Source organism: Onychostoma macrolepis, chromosome 02 (genome assembly GCF_012432095.1).
Source record: "Onychostoma macrolepis isolate SWU-2019 chromosome 02, ASM1243209v1, whole genome shotgun sequence".
In the NCBI taxonomy this organism is placed as follows: Eukaryota; Metazoa; Chordata; class Actinopteri; order Cypriniformes; family Cyprinidae; genus Onychostoma; species Onychostoma macrolepis.
Genome location: NC_081156.1, coordinates 34296818 through 34320078, shown reverse-complemented (window position 1 = coordinate 34320078; position 23261 = coordinate 34296818). Strand labels below are relative to the sequence as shown.

The window sequence follows — 23261 nt, the reverse complement described above, 5'->3', positions numbered from 1 at the left end:
CACACTGTTATTCATCAGAGCACCTCAAGTTGCTGAATACTAATTAACTCTTAATATGTATGAACAAAACTATTGTAACAGTGCTGTTGACCCTTGACCTTTAACCTTAGATTGTGTTTGATGAGTGCCATAAGGCTAAAAATGCGACCTCCACTAAGATGGGTAAAGCAGTCCTGGACTTGCAGAGCAAACTGCCCCGGGCGAGAGTGGTGTATGCTAGTGCCACAGGTGGGTGTTTCTAAGAGTTTTTAATGTTTTTTTTTTTTTTAAAGAAGTCTCTTCTGCTCACCAAGGCTGCATTTATTTGGTCCAAAATACAGTAATATTGTGGAATGTTATTACAATTTAAATTAACGTCTTTCTATTTGACTATATTGTAAAATGTAATTTATTTCTTTGATCAAAGCAGTATTTTCAGCATCATTACTCCAGTCTTCAGTGTCACATGATCTTCAGAAATCATTCTAATATGCTGATTTGCTGCTCAAGAAACATTTCTGATTATTATAAATGTTGAAAACAGTTGTGCTGCTGAATATTTTTCTGGAAACTGTGATACTTTTTATTTTCAGGATTCTTTGATGAATAGAATGTTCAAAAGAACAGCATTTATTTTAAATAGAAATCTTTTGTAACAACATTATAAATGTCTTTACTGTCACTTTTGATCAATTTAATGCATCCTGGCTGAATAAAAGCGTTAGTCAAAAAAAAGCTTTTTATATTCAGCTTTGCTGTCACAGGAATAAATTACTTTAAATAATTGACATTTTAAAATATAGTCAAATATAATTTAAAAAAAAATTGTAATACTATTTTATATTATAATATAATTATTTTACTGTTTTCTTTTTATCAAAGAAATGCAGCCTTGGTGTGCATATTTTTATATTTTCTGTTTTTATTTAATTTATAATTTTTTATTAATTTTGTTGTTTTTTTTGTTCATTTTTGTTAGTTTTAATATTACATACTGTATGTCTATACACTTTTTTATTAATTTTTAGTTTTAGGTATTTTAGTACATCAAGTTTAACTAAATGAAAATAAAAAATGTTGTCTTGAAAACTAGCTAAATAAGTATTAATAAATGAATAAAAATTGTATTTTATAAAAAAAAAAAAAAAAAAGGAAGTTACAAAGGATTGTTTTTTTTTATGTTTAGTTCTTTTTGATTTGGATGATTAGTCATTTTCCAAAGAAAACCATTGCCAAATCCCATTAAAAATGGTTCATTATGGTTTCATGCATTCTGAGCTCTTCTGAGGATTAATGAGACCTGAGTTTTCTGCCTTCATTCTCATTCTCCAGGTGCTTCTGAGCCAAAGAATATGATATACATGAGCCGACTGGGGATCTGGGGGCAAGGAACGCCGTTCAAGGCGTTTGACGACTTCCTGCATGCAATTGAGAAGAGGTCAGAGTTCATGCTCAGGATCACAATGATCTGTTTTATCTGATGAAAATCTTCATATTCTCTCATAAACATTTTCTCATGTTCATGTTCCAGGGGTGTTGGCGCCATGGAGATTGTTGCAATGGATATGAAAGTGAGTGGCATGTACATCGCACGGCAGCTGAGCTTTTCCGGCGTGTCCTTCCGCATAGAGGAGATTACACTGGACGAAGAGTTCAAACTGGTCTACAACAAAGCAGCTAGACTGGTGAGAGAAACGCTGGTATTGTGTCGAATCACTTTGTCCCAAATAATGTATTAAGCAGTAGTTAAAGTGTTTCTTTCTCTGTCTAGTGGGCCGAGGCTCTCGATCTGTTCACCAGAGCTGCGGATACGTTGGGTCTGGCCTCCCGTAAGTCTCTGTGGGGTCAGTTCTGGTCGTCACACCAGAGGTTTTTTAAGTACCTGTGCATTGCCGCTAAAGTCCGTCGTCTGGTTGAACTCGCTCATACTGAGATGCAGCACGGCAAGGTGAGTCAGGGATTAAGATTTGTGCTTTTGCTCGTTAAGAAGAGGTTTTACTGGGTTTTAGATATCCTTATCCTTATCCTTACCCCATAAATAATATTAGTAATTTTATAGCTGTACTATAAAAATAAATAAATATATATATATATATATATATATATATATATATATATATACATTCTTTCTTAAATTTCCTTTTTCTTATTTTATAAAAGATATTACATATTATAATAGTAATATATAAAATATTACAATAGTGATATTTCTTATTGTCTACTTATTTTTTAACATTTAGTAATAATAATTTATTATACAGTAATAATAATTACTATTATTGTTGTTTTATAGTCATTTTAATATATAATAATAATAATAATTTATTAATATTATTATTGTTGTTGCCATTTTATAGTCTTATCAGTGTGAAATCACACAATTTCTGGCTAAACAAATAAGCACAGCAAACCTGGCACCTTTTTTTTTTTTTTTTTTTTACACATGGCAGATTAAATTTTTATCAGGAACTAAGCATTTAAAAATCACCTAGATGTATTTTAACCTCAAATGTCTTATATAGGTTCTTGTTTATTGTATGACTTATGTTATTTATTCAGTTTTCACCATCAAGCTAGCCATGCTGCTGACATGGCATTAAAAAAAAACATAAATAAAATAAAATAAAATACAAACTTTCTTTTTCCTCGTGCAAATCATGCAGCCCTTCCCAGTAATTGCAGATGACTGGAAGGTTAACTTCATTGTGGGAACCCTGTATTAAGTGTTTCACTAATGTGGCTCCGCCCTCTCTCCGTGTCATTTCAAACAGTGCATCGTGATTGGCCTGCAGTCCACTGGAGAGGCTCGTACTCGAGAGGTCCTGGACGAGAACGACGGACACCTGGACCGATTCGTCTCCGCTGCTGAGTGAGTGTCCTCATTTCCACAAGTCCATTTCCCACGGGCAGCTAGTGCAACTTCTATCTTCTTCAATGGGGAAAGACTGAAATCTCCCACAAATCACCAGTAGACCAATCAGAATCAAGTATTCCACCGTATAATAATCAATACAAAAAGGATAAATTGCTCTGTGGTTATGCGTCACTGTAAGTGAACTGGATTGAGATTTGTGGGTTTTTGTCCTGTAGGGGTGTTTTCCAGTCATTAGTTCAGAAACACTTCCCAACACAGAAACCCAAAAGAGAGAAAAGCGCCGCAAGCAAGAGGAAACGTGAGTCACATCGTCTTGTGCTATATCAAGCATTATTTTGTCTCTGGGGTGTGGGTCTGTGGGTTTCTGTGCATCATGAATCTTTCTGAAAGCAATTCTTTGCCTTCTGAAGGAAAACCCTTATCCAGAGGCCGGGCTTCAAAATTTCCAAAGCACTGTGTGGAAGTGGGCGGAGTTATTAAAATCAGCGACGACTCCGACTCTGACTCGGATGAGATTGACAGCGACTCTAACTCCTCCCCTGATTCACTACAGGACAATGATGATGTGATTTTCGTGAACCACATCAATGGACCTGCTGGTAGGTTGACTGAAATGCAACTGTGTTTCAGAAGAAATGCTAGGGCTGGGCAATAGGGCCAAAAAATTATCACCATTATTTTTTTTCATATCAGTCGATATTGATAATTATCATGATAAATGTCAAATTTTTATTTCATTCAAGTTTAAAGGCAGATTTTTGCTCCAATGTGAAAGTTGTAAAAACCAGACGGTTAATTGGGGTTTTAAACTATTCTTTATGGTCAGAACATGAAAAATAATTAGTTTTTTTGAATTCTTTACACCTTTCCAGTCATTTTTCCTTAACAAAATAAGTATCTTAACAGAAAAAAATAATTTCTTAGTTCTGCAAGTTCTAATGAGTAATATTGTTTCAAACCAAGAAACAGGTTTGTGTTGCCTGATAATATTAAAAATATTTGTAAAAAATTGTCTCTTAGAAATACACATTTGTTAGTAGCTTGAGTTTTGATGCAGATGCAGATTTATGTTCATTATCAAAATCAGTTACATCTGTAAAAATTGTAGCAATCTCATTTTTATATGGTGAAATGTAAAAAATGGTGTTTTTTTTAACCATTGGTCTTCCACAGTAGCATACATTTAGATCATGATAATCACAGTTAAAACCACAAATATAGCAGCTAAATTACCATGGTAAAAATGTAATATGGCTTCTAGGTATTTGTATGAAAAACAATAGTCTAAATACATTTAGTATAAACACATAAACGCTATTGCTTAATCACAGAAAAATACTGTAATTATATTCCATTACTCCTCCTTCAATACATTTAATACATGTCCACATTAATAATATAATAAAATTTGACACGAATACCCACATTTTTGACATAATAGAATGATGTCCACTTATTAAATCACACAATACACACTTATTAAATCAGACCTAATTTCAGTCTAGACGACTAAACCACACAGGAGTGATTAAGGTCAATTTCAGACTCTGCTGAAGTCATCCTGTGTGTGTTTTCAGCTAAACTACAAGAACTCAAGCTGAGGCTGCTGGGTAAAATAGCAGAGCTGGGGAAGGAGCTGCCGCTCAACACTCTTGACGAGCTGATTGACAGGTTTGGAGGACCAGAGAAGGTGTCCGAGGTGAGGAGTCACTGTAATGCATTGTTTCAAACACACTGGTGAGCGACAACACGGTTTCATTAACACTAAATATAGACGGCAACATTGTAATTTTCATATTACTGACTAACGTCAGTAAAATATGACACTTCTGTTTTTTCCAGTCCGCCAGGGAACAAAGTCCTGTTTACTAGTTCCCAGGTTGCTGCAATGAACATTTCATGACAGCAGTTTTCAGTGTTATTATTGTACACTAAAACTATTGAAAATATTTTTGTTAACTGAAATAAAGCTAAAAATACAGAAAATAAACACACACACACACACACACACATACACATATATATATATATATATATATATATATATATATATATATATATATATATATATATATATATATATATATATATATATATATAAACTAAAATAAATAATTATAAAATAAAGAGAGAAATAATTGAAATAAAATATACATTTAAGCTAATTATAAAATAAAAATGAATAAATAAATGAAATCTTGAAGTGTTGCCCTGAAACTAACTGGAGTAAAATAAGTTGAGTTGAAGTTCTAAAATTACTAAAGGTACAAGAGAAATAAATATAAATTAAAGCTAAATAGAAAATGAGATGTTTAATAAAAAAATGGCTAAAAATTATATTTGAAATAAATATTTATGAAAATAAATGATGAAATAAATATAAATTAAATGTTGCTCTGGTAACTGCCTGAAATAAAGTTTGAAGTTCTAAAATGACTAAAACTACAGCTGAAATAAATATGTTAAAGCTTAGTAGAAATATTTTTTTGTTTAACTTAAATGAAAATGAGAAACAGCTTCATATAGAAAGTATGAAGTACTAAAATTACAACTAAAATAAACATAAATCTAAAAAATAAATAGTAGTAATAATAATAATAAATTATAAAAACACAAAACTTAAAACTAAAATTGAAATAAAAATTGAAAATATAAAAATAAAAGTTCAAACATTACACAAAAGTTCTCAGTTTTGATTGAGACACTTGATGCTTGTTCACATCTGTGTGATAGACTTAATCACAATGTGATGTTATGACACACAAGTTAAATGCTAAGAGTGTGTGTGTGTGTGTGTGTAGATGACGGGCCGTAAGGGACGTGTAGTGCGGCGTCCAGATGGCAGCGTTCGATATGAGACCAGAGCAGAACAAGGCCTGACCATCGATCACGTCAACGTCAAAGAGAAAGAGCGCTTCATGACCGGAGAGAAGGTGACGACCTCTGACCTTCAAACACAGAACAGCACTTCCAGACCGAACCCAGCGCCATTCTGAATGTTTGCACTAATGCTCTTTCTCTTTCCCTCTCAGCTGATAGCCATCATCTCTGAAGCGGCTAGTTCGGGCATCTCTCTACAGGCGGATAAACGCGTGCAGAACCGCAGAAGACGAGTTCACATGACCTTAGAGCTGCCGTGGAGCGCCGACCGCGCCATCCAGCAGTTCGGTGAGTGTCTGTGCTTGTTTGCGTATGTTTGAGAGGCATCTTGGGGGTTGCTAATACTGTGGCTGTGTATCTTATCAGGTCGAACGCATCGCTCAAATCAGGTTACGGCTCCAGAGTATATCTTCCTCATCTCTGAGCTGGCTGGAGAGAGACGCTTCGCTTCTATCGTTGCCAAGAGATTGGAGAGCCTGGTAAAGTCTCACCGCAGTCTCTGTTTTTCAGATGTTATATACACTAGCACATGTGCATTGCACACAATAATACATTTGCATCATGTTATAATCAGGTTTGACTTGAAGCTTGCACTGTCAAGTGATTTCTTTCATGTCATATTAAAAGTGATAAAATCTCAGCTAATGAGAACTTGATGTTTCAGGGCTTAACGCTTAGTTTTTTCCCAAAGAACACATGCTCTTAATTTGGAGAACTTTAGTGAAAATGTATCAATTCATTTGGTTATGAGGAGACATTTACAAAAAGTACACCAGATTTTTAAACATTTCTGCTTAAAACTATTTATTTTTTTAAAAATTATGGAATTTTTATCATGTTAAACATTGAATTAATTGCCAGATACAGTTTACTGTGTAACCAAAATACCAATAATAACCAGAAAAATAGTTGTTCTGCATAATGCGGTACTTAAACAAGCCTGAAATATGGTTGAGACTCTTATTTTGTAATGTCTTTACTAGAACTTTGACTTTGAAACATGCAGCACTCGTATTTGTCTCATTAAATCATCCTCTTTTAATCGCATTAAGCACATTAATATACAGCTATGTTTTGCAAGATTTTGGACCAATAAGATTTCACTATGGGTAAAGCTACCCAAAATACAGTTCAGTCAAAGCCAAGCAAAAAATCATTGCAACTTATTATGAACTTAAACACGTGCACATTTCTACCTGTGCAATTGAAAGTAAATGTACTTAAGCTTCTGTAGCTATTCTGCAATCCTGTCAGAGCTGATTAAAATGTTGTCAGATGTTTGAGAGCTTGTTAATGGAAATGCATCCACATTAAAAGGTGTTGTGATTTTATAGGGGGCGCTAACACACGGGGACCGACGAGCCACTGAATCCAGAGACCTGAGCCAGTACAACTTTGAGAACAAAGTAGGAGCATATTCTCCTTTATCAGCCAAAATATAATAGACTATTCTCTGTTCTCCCATCTGGCTTTATTAGGGTGTTGTTTTACTATTATATATTTACTATTATAGTGTTTATTAATATTTTGAATGGGCTTTTATTTTTATATTTTCAGTTTTCGTTTTAATTTTAGATTTAGTAATTTTTTTTCCTTTTTATCATTTTTATTTATTTAAAAGTTTATATTTTTAATTCATTTAATTCATTATTTTTATTATTTTAGAACTCGTTCATTTTTTTTTTTTTAAGTTTATTTCAGTTTTTCATTATTTTTATTACATTTTATTTTACCTTTATTTCAATTATTGAAAGAAAAGTTCAATAGTTTTAAGCTTATTTAATAGTTTAATAGCTTTAGTTAACAATAACAACACATTGTACTCGACATAACCGCATTTGACTTAAGAATTCGATTCATTTGGTTGATGTTTTCTAATCTCGGAAGAAATGCATGAACTGCAATATGGTTCACAGTTGGATGAAATCTTTTCATGCCGATTCCCATGTTGCAAATATACCGCAGTTCAGACCCATAAATACAATGTGAAAAGGAACTGAAAGTTTTTTACCCTCTGTCTGTTTTAGTACGGCACCAAAGCGTTGGATAAGATCACTAAAGCCATCCTCGGGCACATCGACAACAAAGTCCCTCCACCGAAGGGCTACCCAGGAGGAGACATCATGTTCTTCAGAGGTATTGTCATCTGTTTCAGTGATACAGCTTATGCCAGTTTGATCAAAAGTGTAACGAATTAAATTACAAATTTGAGGGCTCTACAGAAGAACATGACAGTGTAATGTTTGTGTGTACTGATTTAACATTCATATGTGTTTCAGATATAAAGAAAGGCATGATTGATGTGGGAATCTTCTGTAAGCAGCCACGTCTGGGTCTGAATACAGAGAAAGGTGAATGTAATACAACAATAACACAATGATCTGATTATAAAGGCTGATTTACTACTCAGCTGTATTCCGTATGATTAATGCAGCCATACCTTTAATTGAGCGATTTATTAGTGATATATATGTCTGTGCCTATTTGTGGACATTTTGACATTATTGATCATGCATAATTCAAACCTGACTTTAAAGAAGTGTGTTAAATTCAAAATACACTGACAGCATTGTTGGATAATGCACATTTGTGTTACTGATGTAATACCTGTCAGTGAAGTGCTTTAACTGACAGTTGCATCACATTTACATGCACAAATGTTTTTTGGATTTACGTAAATGAAATACAACTAATTTGCATAATCCGACCAAGTGGCTAATTGCTTTTTTCTGTCCTGTATCCCAGACTGCACCATCAATAAGTTTCTGAACCGTATTTTGGGTTTGGAGGTCCATCAGCAGAACTCTCTGTTCCAGTACTTCACCAATAACTTCGACTACCTGATCAACAAGGACAAAAAAGAGGGAAAATATGACATGGGAATATTGGGTGAGGAATATGAATGTGCACATTAGACTTTCACAGCAGTAGATGAGCTCTATGTGTGTCTGAGATAAATATTGTCATGCTCTGTGTTCAGATCTTGCTCCTGGTAATGATGAGATTCATGAGGAAACGCAGGAGAAGTTTTTAACTCCAGGAAACCCTCAGGAGGGTCAGGTCATCCTCTATAAGGTACATGTGTGGAAAGGATGCATTAAATTGATCAAAAGTGACAGCAAAGACATTTATAGTTTAAATTAACGTTTTCAGCATTGATAATAATCAGAAATGTTTCTTGAGCAGCATATCAGCATATTAGAATGATTTCTGAAGGATCATGTGACACTGAAGACTGGAGTAAAAAAAAAAAAATATATATATATATATATATATATATATATATATATATATATATATATATATATATATATATATATATATAACACTGGATTATTACAATTAATGGCAAAATGAATGTTTGGAAATGTAAACTGATATTTCCTACTGACACGCACTACAGCAAAAGATAGAAATAACTGACTTAAAACCATTTTTAGCTGCTGAAAGTTCTAATCATTTTGGCCACATGTGTAATTACTATTTACTTAGTGTTATAAAAGTCCTGACATTGTGTTGTGTTTGTTTTCAGATCAGTGTGGATCGTGGGATGCCCTGGGAAGAGGCCTGCAGTAAAGCTGAGAAACTCACTGGGGACTATGAAGGCTTTTACCTCTCAAACAAGGTACACGGCACATGATCACACACTGATGTCTGACAATAAATCAAGCTTCCTATGTTTCTGCAGTCGAAATCATCCAAATGTCAAATTACCAGCCATCTTTGAGTATTTTAACATCATGTATGTGTGTGTGTGTGTGTGTGTGTTCAGCTGCGTGGGAGTCAGCCGTGTGTCCTGCTTGCCGAACAGGGTCGGGGTCGCAATCTCATTCTGTATAAACCCAACATCGGTAAACAGGCTCATCCTGAGAACCTGGACAACCTGCTCCTGAGATACTATAAGGTACAACACTTACTCAGTCCTTACTACAGTTCCTTTAAACCCATCCCTACAGCTCACACACATGAATATAATCAGGGGAGCACATAAGTGTGTAAATAAGTTAAGACCGCTCATTTGCGTACTGACATTGTTGACAGCTGTTAGTGCACAATTACCATTTTAGAACAACAAACTGTACTGTATAAGATTTTTATTCAAACTGAAAACATAAATCTAGGCTACCCGCTGCCGTTTTCAAAGTGCAATGCAAAACTGTGACATTTCATTCACTGACGCTCTTCAGTGGGCAACGCTAAATATACACATACTTACTTGCCGGCAACCCGCCAAAATAAAAGCTGGCCAATTTTAAGTTTAAAAATAATTAAAATTCATATATATATATATATATATATATATATATATATATATATATATATTAATAATATTTATTTTTATTATTATTATTTATTTATTTATTAAGTTTACTATAATATAATAAAATAAAAATAATTTTATTTTAAAATATAATAGTATTATCACACTTCATTATTATGTTTATTATTTTTTTTAACTAAATAATAAAGTGCAATAATATTATCACTATTATTAATTTATTTTTTTATAGTTATTTTTAATGGGTCACACTTTGTGCAGTGTGAGGACCAAGCCAAATCTCAAGGTGCTCTTATAAGAACCAGGCTGAAAAACTTATGTGCGCCCCTGAATATAATGTTATATCAGAATATAATGCTGGCAGGATTATAGAGATTACTGATTATTTTTCTATTAAAACAACTTTATATCTCATTCTCCTCTGAGACTGTGAATACAAATGTCTGACTGGCAGCATTTAATAGAGGTCGAGGCCTATTAATCGGGTCGATTTTTGGCATTTTTTAATTAATCGGCATTGGCTGATTGTGCTGCAAATTAGGCCGAATTATAGGCTGGCGCATCTTTACATCAAGTGCAACAAGTCATTTGCATGTGAAAGTAGAAACACATGCAATTCAGACGAAACGTCTGGGCTGATTATAACGTGCCCGTTAACTTTCCTCATTAAATGTGTCTGTGGGTCCGACAATAGCCTCCACAATGTCATCACTCGTGGCCAGTGCACGCAGTTATTTACAGTAGGCTGTGTAATATGTGTGAACTCTTATTTTTGTTATCACTTAGATTATGGCCATTTGACTTATAGCAGTGTCCAGTGTATCCCATTCATAATATCAAAACTGACCGCCACAAATAGATTTTCTAAAAGGCTTATACTCCGTTGAATAAACTGAGCACTGCACGTTTGAAAATTAAAATGCAGCTCAGGTGTTTTTATATGAATGTATCTTTGAAAAGAACCGACTGTCTTCAAAAAAGCTTTGATGTCATTTTAATTTAGTCTTTACTGTAATGCCTGATAAAGTAGTGTTTGTGAGTGCAGCTCTGATTTGATTACAGCTGTTACCGGGGAAACTGCTATATCTCTAACAGCGCCTCCAACTAGCAGAAAATTAATTTGCATTTGCAAGTCTGTGGGAAACACTGGTGTCTGTCAACAAACATAAACAAAAAGCATGCTTCAGAACTGTTTTGATAAGGTGCTTAAGTTTTGAGCCATGTATTATTACTATGAATTAGGCTACTACTACTGTTACTATCTTGTACCCTGCATTAATCATTTACTCAAACTATCTTTTATGAGATGAAGGGGAAAAAAAGAAAATCGGCCCAAAAATCGGCATCATATATCGGCCATCAGCCGCCCTGATTTCTAAATATCGGCATCGACCCAGAGAAAAACCCATATCGGTCGACCTCTAGCATTAAACATATAACTAGCCCTAAAATACAATATTGTAAAGATATCAAGTGTTATGATGAACTAAAAAAATCAAAAACAGCATTTAAAAAAGCCACTTTTTGGTCCAGGTTTACACTAAATGCAAAGCATGTTCTACAAGTGTTTTTCTTCCCGCTCTAAAGGTGACACCCGATGAAGCAAAGGATTTCTGGAAGAGTCAGTTTGACTTTTCTTTCACCAACTGCACGCATGCCAACTGGTGAGTGACGCTTTGTGTCAATAGAGACTCTGACCCTGTTGACCCTGATACTTTTTGTTTTTGACATTGTATTTCAATATGTGCCAGAAAAAACCCTCACAATTTTTCTTTGCTAGGTTTTTGTTGTAATTTGCACTAATAGCTAATTAACAACCATAATACAACTCTGTAAACTGATGAAGGGTGTGTGTTTAAAGCTGCAGTACGTAACTTTTTTTGGTTAAAAATGATTCAAAATCAATATTTGAGCAATTATGTCACATCTGTAAGCATAAAGTTGTCCCGGCTAGTAGGCTATCGCATGTGAGGATCCTGCAGGTGGAGGATCGTTTATAGCCTTTTCTCACCGCAGCTGAAATCATTCAATTTATCATTTTGATAGCGGATTGTAATCCAGAAAGGATTAGGTGTTTATGAAATACATGTGATTTAAATTAGATTATATTCTAGCTTTAAATGTGCATCTGATTACAGATAGCCAACGTGGGATTACACAAGTTTTGTATTTTAAAGAGAACCAGTTCTAAGGAAGAATAATTTGCTTTTTGGAATTTTGGTGCACTTTTTTTCTCTATATAATGTTGATATGGTAACTAGTAAATACTGTAAATTTGGTTATGCTAGCATGTGTGGAAATATTTAAAAAACGTGTGTTACAACTAACCCCGCATTACTTTGTGCCCCGCGCTCCCCTACTCCTCAAAACATTAGATTAATCCGCGCTGGAGCCGTGCCAGAGCACATCCCACGTAATGAAAATAATTCTGCAAGTAACTGCATTGGCAGGTTTCAAACAGAGATGATGACAGAGAGGGAAAACTTACAGACTGCAGCTTTAAAGGTGTGGTCACGTTTACCGTTGCTCTGCAAGATTTCACAGGTGATAATGATGATATTCTGCCAGGTAGCAAATGAAGCAACCCTGTTTGCTTTCCAAACAGCTTCTTTTTTATGGATGATTTTATAATATTGATGTGTAGTGTGATACAAAACAGTGTGTTTTAGTATTATACTACATATACTATTATAAACAGTTTTTCAAATTTTAAGTTTTAATTCTAGTCGTTTTATGATTTTGTTATTGTTTATATTTAGCTTTAATTTTTATCTGAGTTTTAGTAAATGTAGTTATTTTTGTTATTTTCTCATATAATTTTTATACAGTATTTTTATATTCCATATAATTTTATTTTGTTATATTTAAGGAAATTTGTTTCAGTTATCGAAAACAAATTTCAGTGGTTTTCAAATTTTTTTTTTTTTTTAACAATAAGTGACTTCTAGTCATTTTATGTGCTTTAGTCATTTTTATTTGTTTTTTTAATATTTATATTTATCTTTCATTTATATCTAAGTTTTGGTATTTGTAATTTAATAATATAATTAACTTATTAAACTTATTACTTAGTTAGAACTTTATTCTTTCTTTTTTCACGTTTTTATATACAGTATTTTTAGATTTCATGTTTTATTTTGATGTATTTAAGCTTTAATTCAGTTACCAAAAGTGATTTCCAATAGTTTTAGATTTAGTTTTAGTTAAAAATGTATATTTAGTTAACACTGCGAGAATGAGCGCCTTGTCCATTGTGAATCTTCAACTTTGCTGCAGATTTGAGTTTCACAGTTTAATGAACCTGAACCCAATGCAAAAATCACATAGGGAAATTTCTTCACTAATGGAAGTCCATCAGATGAAATTCCCATTGAAATGATTGAATTTCACTCACAGAACTTCACACGTTAACATTAAATGTAACCGCAGCTTTAACAGTGTTGAGTGTCTGTGTGTTTGTGGTAGGAAGGGTAAGTGTAAGCTGATCGAGGAGGGCCAGGAGTGTTTTCTGGGGATGCGTCTCAGGCAGTATCACATGCTGTGCGGAGCGCTGCTGAGGGTCTGGAAACGAGTGTCTGACATCGTCTCGGACATCACCAACTCCAGCATCCTGCAGATCGTACGGCTCAAAACCAAACAGAACAGCAAGCAAGTTGGTGAGTTGACGTTTTGTTATCTGTTACTTCTCAATCCTGTTTCCTAGCAAAACAATTATTGCAGTGAATTTGTATTTTAATCACCATCACAATTTCTGCTTCTTTTGATTTATTTAACATAATCACCTGCAATATAAATACACCTGCCTGTCAGTTATTTATCCTGAAAACATTTCATTGTAATTTGGCATTTGCAGTATCTTACATTGGTAACAAGCCTTCACAAGCTTCACAAATTTTTTAATTTTTTTAGCTGATGAACAATAAAAACATTGACAGCCAATCAGAATCCATCTGACTTTAAACAGCTTGTGCATTTAATGCAGCAGATGACAAAACTGCAGCACGGACATTTAATAAACAAAATTATCGTGCGTTGGTGTGGACGCTAATATAGTTATCATTTTTATCAGGCTTTTATACAGTCAAACCAAAATTTATTCAGACACCTTCAACATTTCTCACATTATCACAGTTTATTCGCTATAGTTTAGAAAACGGTAATAAAATATGACAAGAACTCAGAGTTAAACTGTGTCGGAACAAATTCATCTTGATAATGTCAGATAACTTTAATACAAAGGTATGTAATGGATTCGGTTGAATAGCTGTCAGCTGTTATATTTAAGTCAACCAATTACCAAGCAATGCTTCATTTCGTTCAGTTTGTGGTGTAAAAAGGTCGCATTAGTAATTAAAGAATAACACTCCAGCAAAACATGCTCAGGTCAAAGTTTCTGAATAATTTTTGGTCACAGATTTTTGGGTATAATATGTTACAGTTTATGTTATTTTGCTATCCTCTCTTACATAAATGAACTATAGTGTCCTGCACCCACTAGTAACAAAATATCAAAAATTATATGTGCTCTCTGAATAATTTTTGGTTTTGACTATATGTCTGATTTGCTTTCCTCAAGAAGAAAATAACAATCTTGTGTGTGTGTCTCAGGTATAAAAATCCCAGAGAACTGCGTATCCCGTGTGCGCGCTGAGCTCTCTCGGATGGACGAGGAGGTGAAGAAAGCGCGACGGGAGAGAGAGCAGTTAGCAAATGACCAGCGTCTGCGCCAAGAGATGCTGGCCAAGATGATCAACGCCCGCAAGCTCATCGCAAACCCTCCCCACTCACTTCAGAACAACCTTCACTACCAACGATCCCTTCTGCTGCCTGCGGCGAAGCCAAAGAGCGAAGCCGTCAGCGAAGTTCTGGATCTAACCATCAGCCCCTGCCCATCGCCAAACATCAAAATGCCCATGCCAGACCTTAACGGCGTGTCGCTAAACGGAGGCATGCTAGGCGGAAGAGGACGCCCAAGCGCGGCTGTCCCCGAGACGTTCGACCTGGAAAATCTGATTTCCGAGGAGCAGCAGAAAAACAGGCAGGTGGCGTTACCTCCGAACATGCGCATTTCGTCGTCGCATGCCCCTTTGAACGTTTCGCAACAGCACGTTCACACACTAAAGCAGAATCATTCGTCGTTTGGGGTGCTAACGCAGCAGCAGCAACAACAACAGAGCAGCTCGCGCGCGAATGTGTCACAGATGCACCGAGGCCAAGACACGTCGCTCATGCTGCAGCTTTTCATGCAAATGCAACAGCAAACCGGCGCGTCGGTGCAATCCTCGCATATTGCGCTGCACCCAAACAGTCAACGCATGATGCACACTTCGAATGCACACTTGCTGTCGAAACAACACGCAAGCGAACATGCGCGGTCGCAACCTCTTCGGCCGCAATCCTTGCAGTCGCAATCCATGCTGTCGCAACCCCAAGCCATGCAATCGTATGCCACTCAGCCTACTACAGAAAGAACGAACGATGAGTTTGATTTAGACGACTTGGACTTCGGTTACCCCTCCCCCGATTCGCAACTTCAGTACCCGTTCACCTCACAAGCCCTGCCATCCTCGACTCCGCCCCCTGCTCCTTACTCCTCCTCCTTATTTGCATTAGCGCCTACAAACTCCTCCCTCTCGGACTCTAGCTCCTCCTCCTCACACTTCACGCCGTCATCCTCTTCCTCCGAACAGACGCATCTGTTACCAAACGGCCACAGCAGTATGGATGCCCTGGAGACGCTGGATCACCGTCAGTCCGTCATCCAGTTCAAATCAATAGACTGGGATGCCACCTAGAGGCTCAAACACGCACAGTCAAACGTTTTTTGAGTTCTTTCCCAAGTCATTCTCAGTCCATAAGCTAAGAGTTGCGTTCGGTTCGTTGACGATCAATGAAGACGATTTTAAAAGTACATAGGCACTTGAAATCAATTTGGTTTTTGTTTGCCTTATTTGAAGCAATAGGGCTTTTCCACCCACCATTTCATCACAGCAGACTTTGAGGTAAAAGAGATGTTATTTATTAAGATATTGGTGTATACTGTTTCCTGTCCTAGGGAGTTTATCTTTTCGAATGAATGCCTTCTGTTAAATCAGTGCCTTTATCTCCTTCAGATGCAGTCTTGTGTGCGTATATATATATATATATATATATATATTTCTAGACAGAGTAGTACTATATTATTTATTTCCTCCGGTGTCGGTCTTCTCTACCTGGACCCGATCGCATGATTCTGAAACTGCTGTTTGACCCCATAACCCTGTGAATTTCTCATATTCTTTCTACATTTCAATAACCCGAACACAGGGACAGATTCGTTCACGATATAGCGATGGTGCCGCTCAAGAGCAGATCGCTTTCTGCAGAATACTTTCTCAGGTATCGTATAGACTCATCACTGTCCAAACGAAAGATTATTTTATAAAATATAATAGGTCGCGGATGGATCGTCGTGAGCTTTGGGAATCGAGAACCAAATTATTTATTAGCAGACTTAGTTGTGAACGAGCGCTGAACCACTGGACCTCACGTCGAGACGTCTTTCTATCGTGCGAGAATGAGACTTAGCAATAAAAACCAAACAAATATTCTAAAAATCAAATACTGCCCCACGAACAACTCGCGATTCTCTTTATATCTGTTCAGAAGTGATATTTTTGAATTGTGTTGGAAGAATATTATATTTGTTAAAAGAACGAAACGGATTCGTTTGTTTGTTTGTTTGTATGTATGAGGTCAATGTTTTTTTCCTTTTGGTCTTGTATGCTCGTGTAGTTGGAATGGAAGCAAATGTATTGGCGTCTTTGCTATTGCTGTTCGTATTATTATTATTGTTATTAATACTATTATTATTATTGTTGCTATTTATATCCAAGGGACATTATTAGTAGAGGTAGACTTTGTTGTAATCACATGTAGAAGTTGAAACACTTTTCTGATGTCTTGTCAGGGTTTTATTTGATTTCTCCTGCTCCCAAAACACAGAATCAAAGCCTGCAACCTGCCACCAAATCGTGCTGCACTGCCCTGCGCTGCTGTCTGGCATCTGCGTGTTACTTATTCCTTCACTCGAAATTTCAGTTTTCTGTTAAGGGTCGGGCGTCTAGATTCCCATCGCACCAAAGTTTTCTGTGCAGTTTCTGCAGGCTCCGTACGGTCGTGCTTAATCTCAGGAAAAGTCGAGGGAAAGAATGCGCCGTCGCAGATAAAGACGCGTGATACTGACTACTGTATTCTACACGCCTGGCTGCCGTATTCTAGACTTGAAGTATATGAGAGAAAATGCGAATTTAGGAATATTGCTCGAGTATTACTACATGTTCTCTGCTTTTGATATGATTTTTTTGGGATAATTTTTATGCAAGCAGTTTCAAACTGGATTGGTAATGAACAAAAAAAAATCCAGTTCCCATGAGGCTGTGATTGGCTCCAGTTACAGTTTAACCCTTGTGCACTGTTTGGGGTCTTTTTGACTCCAGATGACATTTGCTGAAATAAATAAAAAAGTTCCCTTTATCTATATGGCATGAGACTTTGCTCGGTTGTCAACACTTGGTAGCTCTACAAATAAAAAATTAAATTGGATTGATATATGGTTGTATGTTAGTGTGAAAAAAAAAAAAAAAAAAGTCACGCTTATCATGTTTGGGGTCTCTGGAGAACACATTGAAATGGATGGGGAAACAATAAAACGAGTTTCTTTTTAATTTGTCAGATAAAATCAATAAATCCACCACAATGCAGACCACACGTTCACAATGCAGAACGATTACGCTCACACTCACATACACCCCCTCAAAAATAACCCATAGACATCAATAGGAGACTAAAAATATATTGATTTTTGTTTTTGTTTTTTTTGGTTGTCAGAAATGTCAGTTACAATGCAGACAACACACAAAAACTGAAGGGGTGACACCACAGCACGTCTACGATGGAGGAAAAACACACACGACCCCCACCTCATCCCCCAACACCCCCAAACCTATAAAACCCACTCATAAGAAATGAAAAACTGACTTGACGCAAGTGGCTCTTTCTTACATAATTTGTCGAATAAAAATCAGCTGCAACGAAGAACACACACAGAAATGATGGAAGGACACCACAGCACATCCACGATGGAGAATAAATGCAAACATATAACACCACATACAGGTTTGACTTGTGTGTCATAATTGCAAAAAATATTTCAGTACAAAAAAATACTAAACTTTGACAAAGATTACTTTTATATTATTACAATAATGATTTTATAATCTCTTAACATAAATCTAAATAAAAAATGTGTGAAAATGTTAGATGTATACCTATGTGGAAATGGCAAATGAGCCATTGAGTAATGCTCTATAGAGCCATCTGCATGGTGGTTGTAGTAGTTAAAATTTCATGTTTTTTAATTTTAAAATTTGTTTATTTTCAAATAGATGGAAACAAATTGTCGTTAAACTATGGCACATTGTCCATGTTTTCCCCATGAATTAAAATTAGGAATGTGGGTCTTTTATAAAGTGAATTTTACATAAAAAAGCTGTGTTTGTATAAATGTAATTTATTTATATAAATTTAAAAAATATCATGACTCCTCTAAAAACTGCACAAATGTGGAGTAAAAACATTAATAAACTTAGTAAAATTACATTTTGATGCCTGGGGTCTCTGGAGACCCCAAACAGCATGAGTGTCACCCCCAAACGAACAGTGCACAAGGGTTAAGCATTTTTTTGTGTGTGTGTGTAGAAACCTTTCAAATGTGTTCTACCTGCTCCTTTTGTCCTGACAACTTGCCAGAATTTACAGAAAGTACAAAGAAATCACGAATGAACACTTTAATAATAAAAAAGCAAAACATTTATTAAAACTGCTACTGATTGTATGTGGTGTTGTTGCTGTTGTTGATATTATTATTGTTATATTATTAATGTTTCCGGTTAGAATTCTGTTCAGCACTTTTACTTTGGGCTTCTTTGTTTTATCCCAATATTTATGAGTTTAGATGGAACTGTAAATAGTGTAAACAAAATGTGCCTTTTGACTCATTCTGAACATTTTCTACATTTAACAGAAGGAATATATTGTACTGCAATATAATTTTTAACAAACAATAAAATTTTAAGACGTTGTTCAAAATGCTCAAGATGAATTTGTTCTGACACGGTTTAACTCTTGATTTCTTGTCATATTTTTTCATACCTTTTTCTAAACTATAACAAATAAACTGTGATAATGTGAGACATGTAGAAGGTATCTGAATACATTTTGGTTTGACTGTACATACACACATTTTTAATTATTTTTATTAAAAGTCTTTATTGAGAAAGCATATAAGACAACAGAAAACTCTTTTTTTAACTATCTTCCCACCCTCAACATCCACATGTTCAATTACACAGGGCAAAAGAAAAAAAGGGAAAATAAATTTTTGCTGCACATGGGCTAAGACAGACAAATATTACCATATCAAATAAAAGTACATCACATTTATATCAATTACTGGATTGAGAGGAATCTAACATTTCTTGTATTACTATTTTGTTTTCAAGGAATTGCATAAAAAGGTCCCATATTTTATAGTAATCTTTCAGTTTACCCTTGGTACTGTATGTCAGTTTTTCCAAAACAATACAGTGTGATAAATCTTTTAACCAATGACCAATTGATGGACCTATTTTCCTCCAATAAAATGCTATTGATCGTCTTGCAAGAACTAAACAAATGTCTATCATTTTAATTTGATGTCTTGATGCTGATATACCAACAGGAACTAGACCCAACACACATATTTCAGGAGTCACTGGAATTGGTTTTAAAATAATTGAAGATATTAATGTCCTCACTTTTTGCCAGAATGTCCAAATAACATCACATTTTTAAAATTAAAATAACCATTCAACTTTTGAACTGCACGCAGGCAGACATGCATTATGATACAGTACAACTATTATGAGCGTCCCTTATTTTCTTATAAAAGTTCCTTGTTTTCCATTTCTGAAGTTAATTGGCAATTATCTGTTGACTCCCCTGACATAAAAAACAAACAAGTCAGTTGTTGGAGATATGCAAGCAAAAAATAATAGATAAAAAATGGATAATAGAAAGCAAAAAGGCCAGTATAAAAAAAATAAAAAAATAAAAAATCTCTAGAAAAATACAATGAATACTGAGGTTTTAATTACATTATTTTAGTGCTGTGATCTCGATTAATCGCATTCCAAAATAAAAGTTTTTCTTTACATAATATATATGTGTACTGTATATATTTATTATGTATATATAAATACACACACATGAATGTATATATTTAAGAAAAATATGTTGTTTATATATTAAATATATTTATATATATATAATATGAATTATATGAATATAAATTTATGCATGTAAATGTTTTCAAAATATATACTGTATGCGTGTGTATTTATATATACATAATACATATACACAGCACACACACATATATTATGTAAACAAAAACTTTTATTTTGGATGCGATTAATCGTTTGACAGCACTACATTATTGTAATAGCCTAGCTATAGTCAGGAATGAAACTCCAGGACTGAAAAAGAGTCCCACTCCGGCCCTTCCTTGAAACAAAGAACTGAAGAAACCTGCGTGATTAATATGAATTTCAATATTTGTCATGTTGTCTCAGGTGATGTTTGTTTAGTGGCTCTCCAGCAGGTGCCAGCAGCGTCTTGAGACGGGCGCGCGGTGTGCGCGAGGCTGCAGCAGGAAGAGCGCGCGCGGGCACGAGTAACTGAATTATCATGATGGGGAAGTAACTGTCAGTCGCAGAAGAGCCTGAGGAGACATTTTCACTAGTATTTGGCTCATTCCTTAAACTTTGTGGTGCGATTTTAGTGATCTGGAGCAAACAGCGTGAACAATGTTCTCTCGAAAGAAGAAGGAGCCGACGAATAAAGCGCCTTCAGCCTCCAAAAAGAGCAACTCTGCGCAAAACCCTTCGGTAAGACCAACAACAACCCTTCTGAGGAAAATTAGAAGTGATAGGTTGATTCTAGTACAGTAAACGTGTTTAAAAAGAGAAAACATATTTAATCTTCCAGAAAACTGGCGCGTTTATAACATTTGCTTTATTTTAAACGCTTAACAAATGGGTTTACATTCATCCTATTCATTTCCTCAAGTAGTTCACAACAGAATTATGTTTGAAAGAGTAAATGTACTCTATTCTTTATAGATATTGGACATGTGTGGGAGGTACGATTCATTTGTAACGAATTTGTTCGGAAGAATCATTTCAGTGAACCGAATCACACCAGGCGAGCGAATTAACACATTGCGAAATGGTTCGACTGAATCATTTAAAAGAATCGGCTCGAAAGAGCTACTTCTTTCAAGAGCGAAGTGTATTCATTGTTTAATGTTGCATATTGTTGATCAACATTGCTGTAAAACTCACTGGTGAACAATGCCTGCTGAAGAACACTTAAGAAGTACGTCTTGCTCTTGTTTCGCAAACAGTACCAGAAATAAACTGAGAGGAAGTCATGCAAGAGTCATATCAGAACAAGCCGCAGTTTAGTTGTGCAGTTCCAGGTGGAACAAGAATAGAATAGAAGTGAACACAGAAGGGCTTCACTTTTACTGTTAACAGATAATGCTATTCAATGATCTGAAGAACCTGTGATAACTTTCTTGAAACATTATAGAACCATATGGTTGAAACCTGAACAGTCAAAATGGTTCTTGAGAGAACTTAAAGGGATAGTACACACAAAATGAAAATTCTGTCATCATTCACTATCAGTCCAAACCTTCACAAAATAAAATATTTTGAAAAACACAGGGGTCCAAATATCATTGGAACCCATTTTTTATTTGCCCATACAATGAAGGTCAATGGGGTCATTGACCTCCACTGTGTGGCCAAATAAAACACTGAGACATTTATCAAATGATTCAAATCTTATTTTATATTTCACAGAAGGTCATACAGGTTGGGAAGCACATGAGGGTGAGTAAAATGACAGAATGATCATTTTTGGGTGAACTATCACTTTAAAATGTGGTAAAGAATAGAAAATTCTGTCATTTGCTCAAATTCACATTGTTTCAAACCTGCATGATTTACTTTTTTTCTTTTGTGCCGAACAAAAGTAGTAATTCTGAATAATGTTCACACTGATTTTCAGTGAATAATGTCTAATTTTATATAGCTGAGAAGATTTGGAATATTTTGCATAAATTGTACGGACGAGCATAAATTACATTTCATACATTTATTAATTTATTTAATGAATACTTTAATTTATAAATAAATGTGTAACACCTGCAGTTATAAATAAATGTATTTATTTATAATCACCACATAATGATTTTTAAACAGATAGATAAATAAAGTAGGTAATATTAAAAAGTGAAAATAGATAATAAATAATAAATCTAAAATAAATTAATAAAAGCTAAATAGACAAACTATTAAAAATGACAAAAACACAGACAAAATTAAAGCTTAAATCTTTCAAATTAAATATTAAAATATTATTGATTAAATATATAGTATTAATTCAATTTTAAAACCTATTCAAAAATTAATCAAAACTTGTGAATAGTGTCTTGATGATACTAAAATAACACTGATTCATTTACTGTAGGTTTTTTGTTGCTGTTATAATGATTTAAATTTCTGATGTTTGTCACCAAATGTGACCCTGGACCACAAAACCAGTCGTAAGTCGCTGGGGTGTATTTGTAGCAATAGTCAAAAATACATCGTATGGGTCAAAATTATCCATTTTTCTTTTATGCCAAAAATCATTAGGATATTAAGTAAAGATGAAGATGAAGATATTCCACATTCCATGAAGATATTTAGTGAATTTATTACCATAAATTTATCAAAACTTCATTTTTGATTAGTAATATGCATTGCTAAGAGCTTCATTTGGACAATTTTAAAGGCGATTTTCTCAATATTTAGATTTTTTTTGCACGCTCAGATTCCAGATTTTCAAATAGTTGTATCTCGGCCAAATATTGTCAGATCCTAACAAACCATACATCAGTGGAAAGCTTATTTATTCAGCTTTCAGATGTATAAATCTTGAAAAATTGACACTTAAGACTGATTTTGTGGTCCAGGGTCATAAATAGCCTTTGCTGCTGATAAGGTGTTAAATAATAAACAAATAATCAGACTAGATTTGAAGAGTTTATTTGTAAAAACAGATAACTCAGTTTTTCTTAATTCTCATAAATCATGTTTTTTATTGTGTTTTATTGTT

General features: G+C 34.7%; 2 protein-coding genes across 7 annotated transcripts in view; both read left to right on the top strand.

The window, feature by feature from the left end:
• The window catches only part of sbno2a (strawberry notch homolog 2a), a 34289-nt gene extending 15004 nt beyond the window's left edge, over positions 1–19285 (top strand). For all 5 annotated transcript variants that reach the window (XM_058749678.1, XM_058749671.1, XM_058749686.1 and 2 more), the window contains exons 12-32: positions 111–228; positions 1312–1417; positions 1511–1664; positions 1751–1927; positions 2751–2848; positions 3070–3152; positions 3265–3453; positions 4432–4553; positions 5656–5787; positions 5887–6022; positions 6101–6213; positions 7069–7140; positions 7762–7870; positions 8014–8085; positions 8480–8623; positions 8715–8809; positions 9267–9359; positions 9507–9638; positions 11601–11677; positions 13479–13669; positions 14622–19285. In XM_058749678.1, the coding sequence (XP_058605661.1) occupies positions 111–228; positions 1312–1417; positions 1511–1664; positions 1751–1927; positions 2751–2848; positions 3070–3152; positions 3265–3453; positions 4432–4553; positions 5656–5787; positions 5887–6022; positions 6101–6213; positions 7069–7140; positions 7762–7870; positions 8014–8085; positions 8480–8623; positions 8715–8809; positions 9267–9359; positions 9507–9638; positions 11601–11677; positions 13479–13669; positions 14622–15808 (3600 nt within the window). In that variant the 3' untranslated portion in view covers positions 15809–19285. The remainder of the gene's footprint in view (positions 1–110; positions 229–1311; positions 1418–1510; positions 1665–1750; positions 1928–2750; positions 2849–3069; positions 3153–3264; positions 3454–4431; positions 4554–5655; positions 5788–5886; positions 6023–6100; positions 6214–7068; positions 7141–7761; positions 7871–8013; positions 8086–8479; positions 8624–8714; positions 8810–9266; positions 9360–9506; positions 9639–11600; positions 11678–13478; positions 13670–14621) is intronic.
• Positions 19286–20753: 1468 nt separating this feature from the next.
• The window catches only part of arhgap45a (Rho GTPase activating protein 45a), a 29415-nt gene continuing 26907 nt past the window's right edge, over positions 20754–23261 (top strand). For both annotated transcript variants that reach the window (XM_058754613.1, XM_058754605.1), the window contains exon 1: positions 20754–20980. In XM_058754613.1, coding sequence (XP_058610596.1) covers positions 20900–20980 — 81 coding nt within the window. In that variant the 5' untranslated portion in view covers positions 20754–20899. The remainder of the gene's footprint in view (positions 20981–23261) is intronic.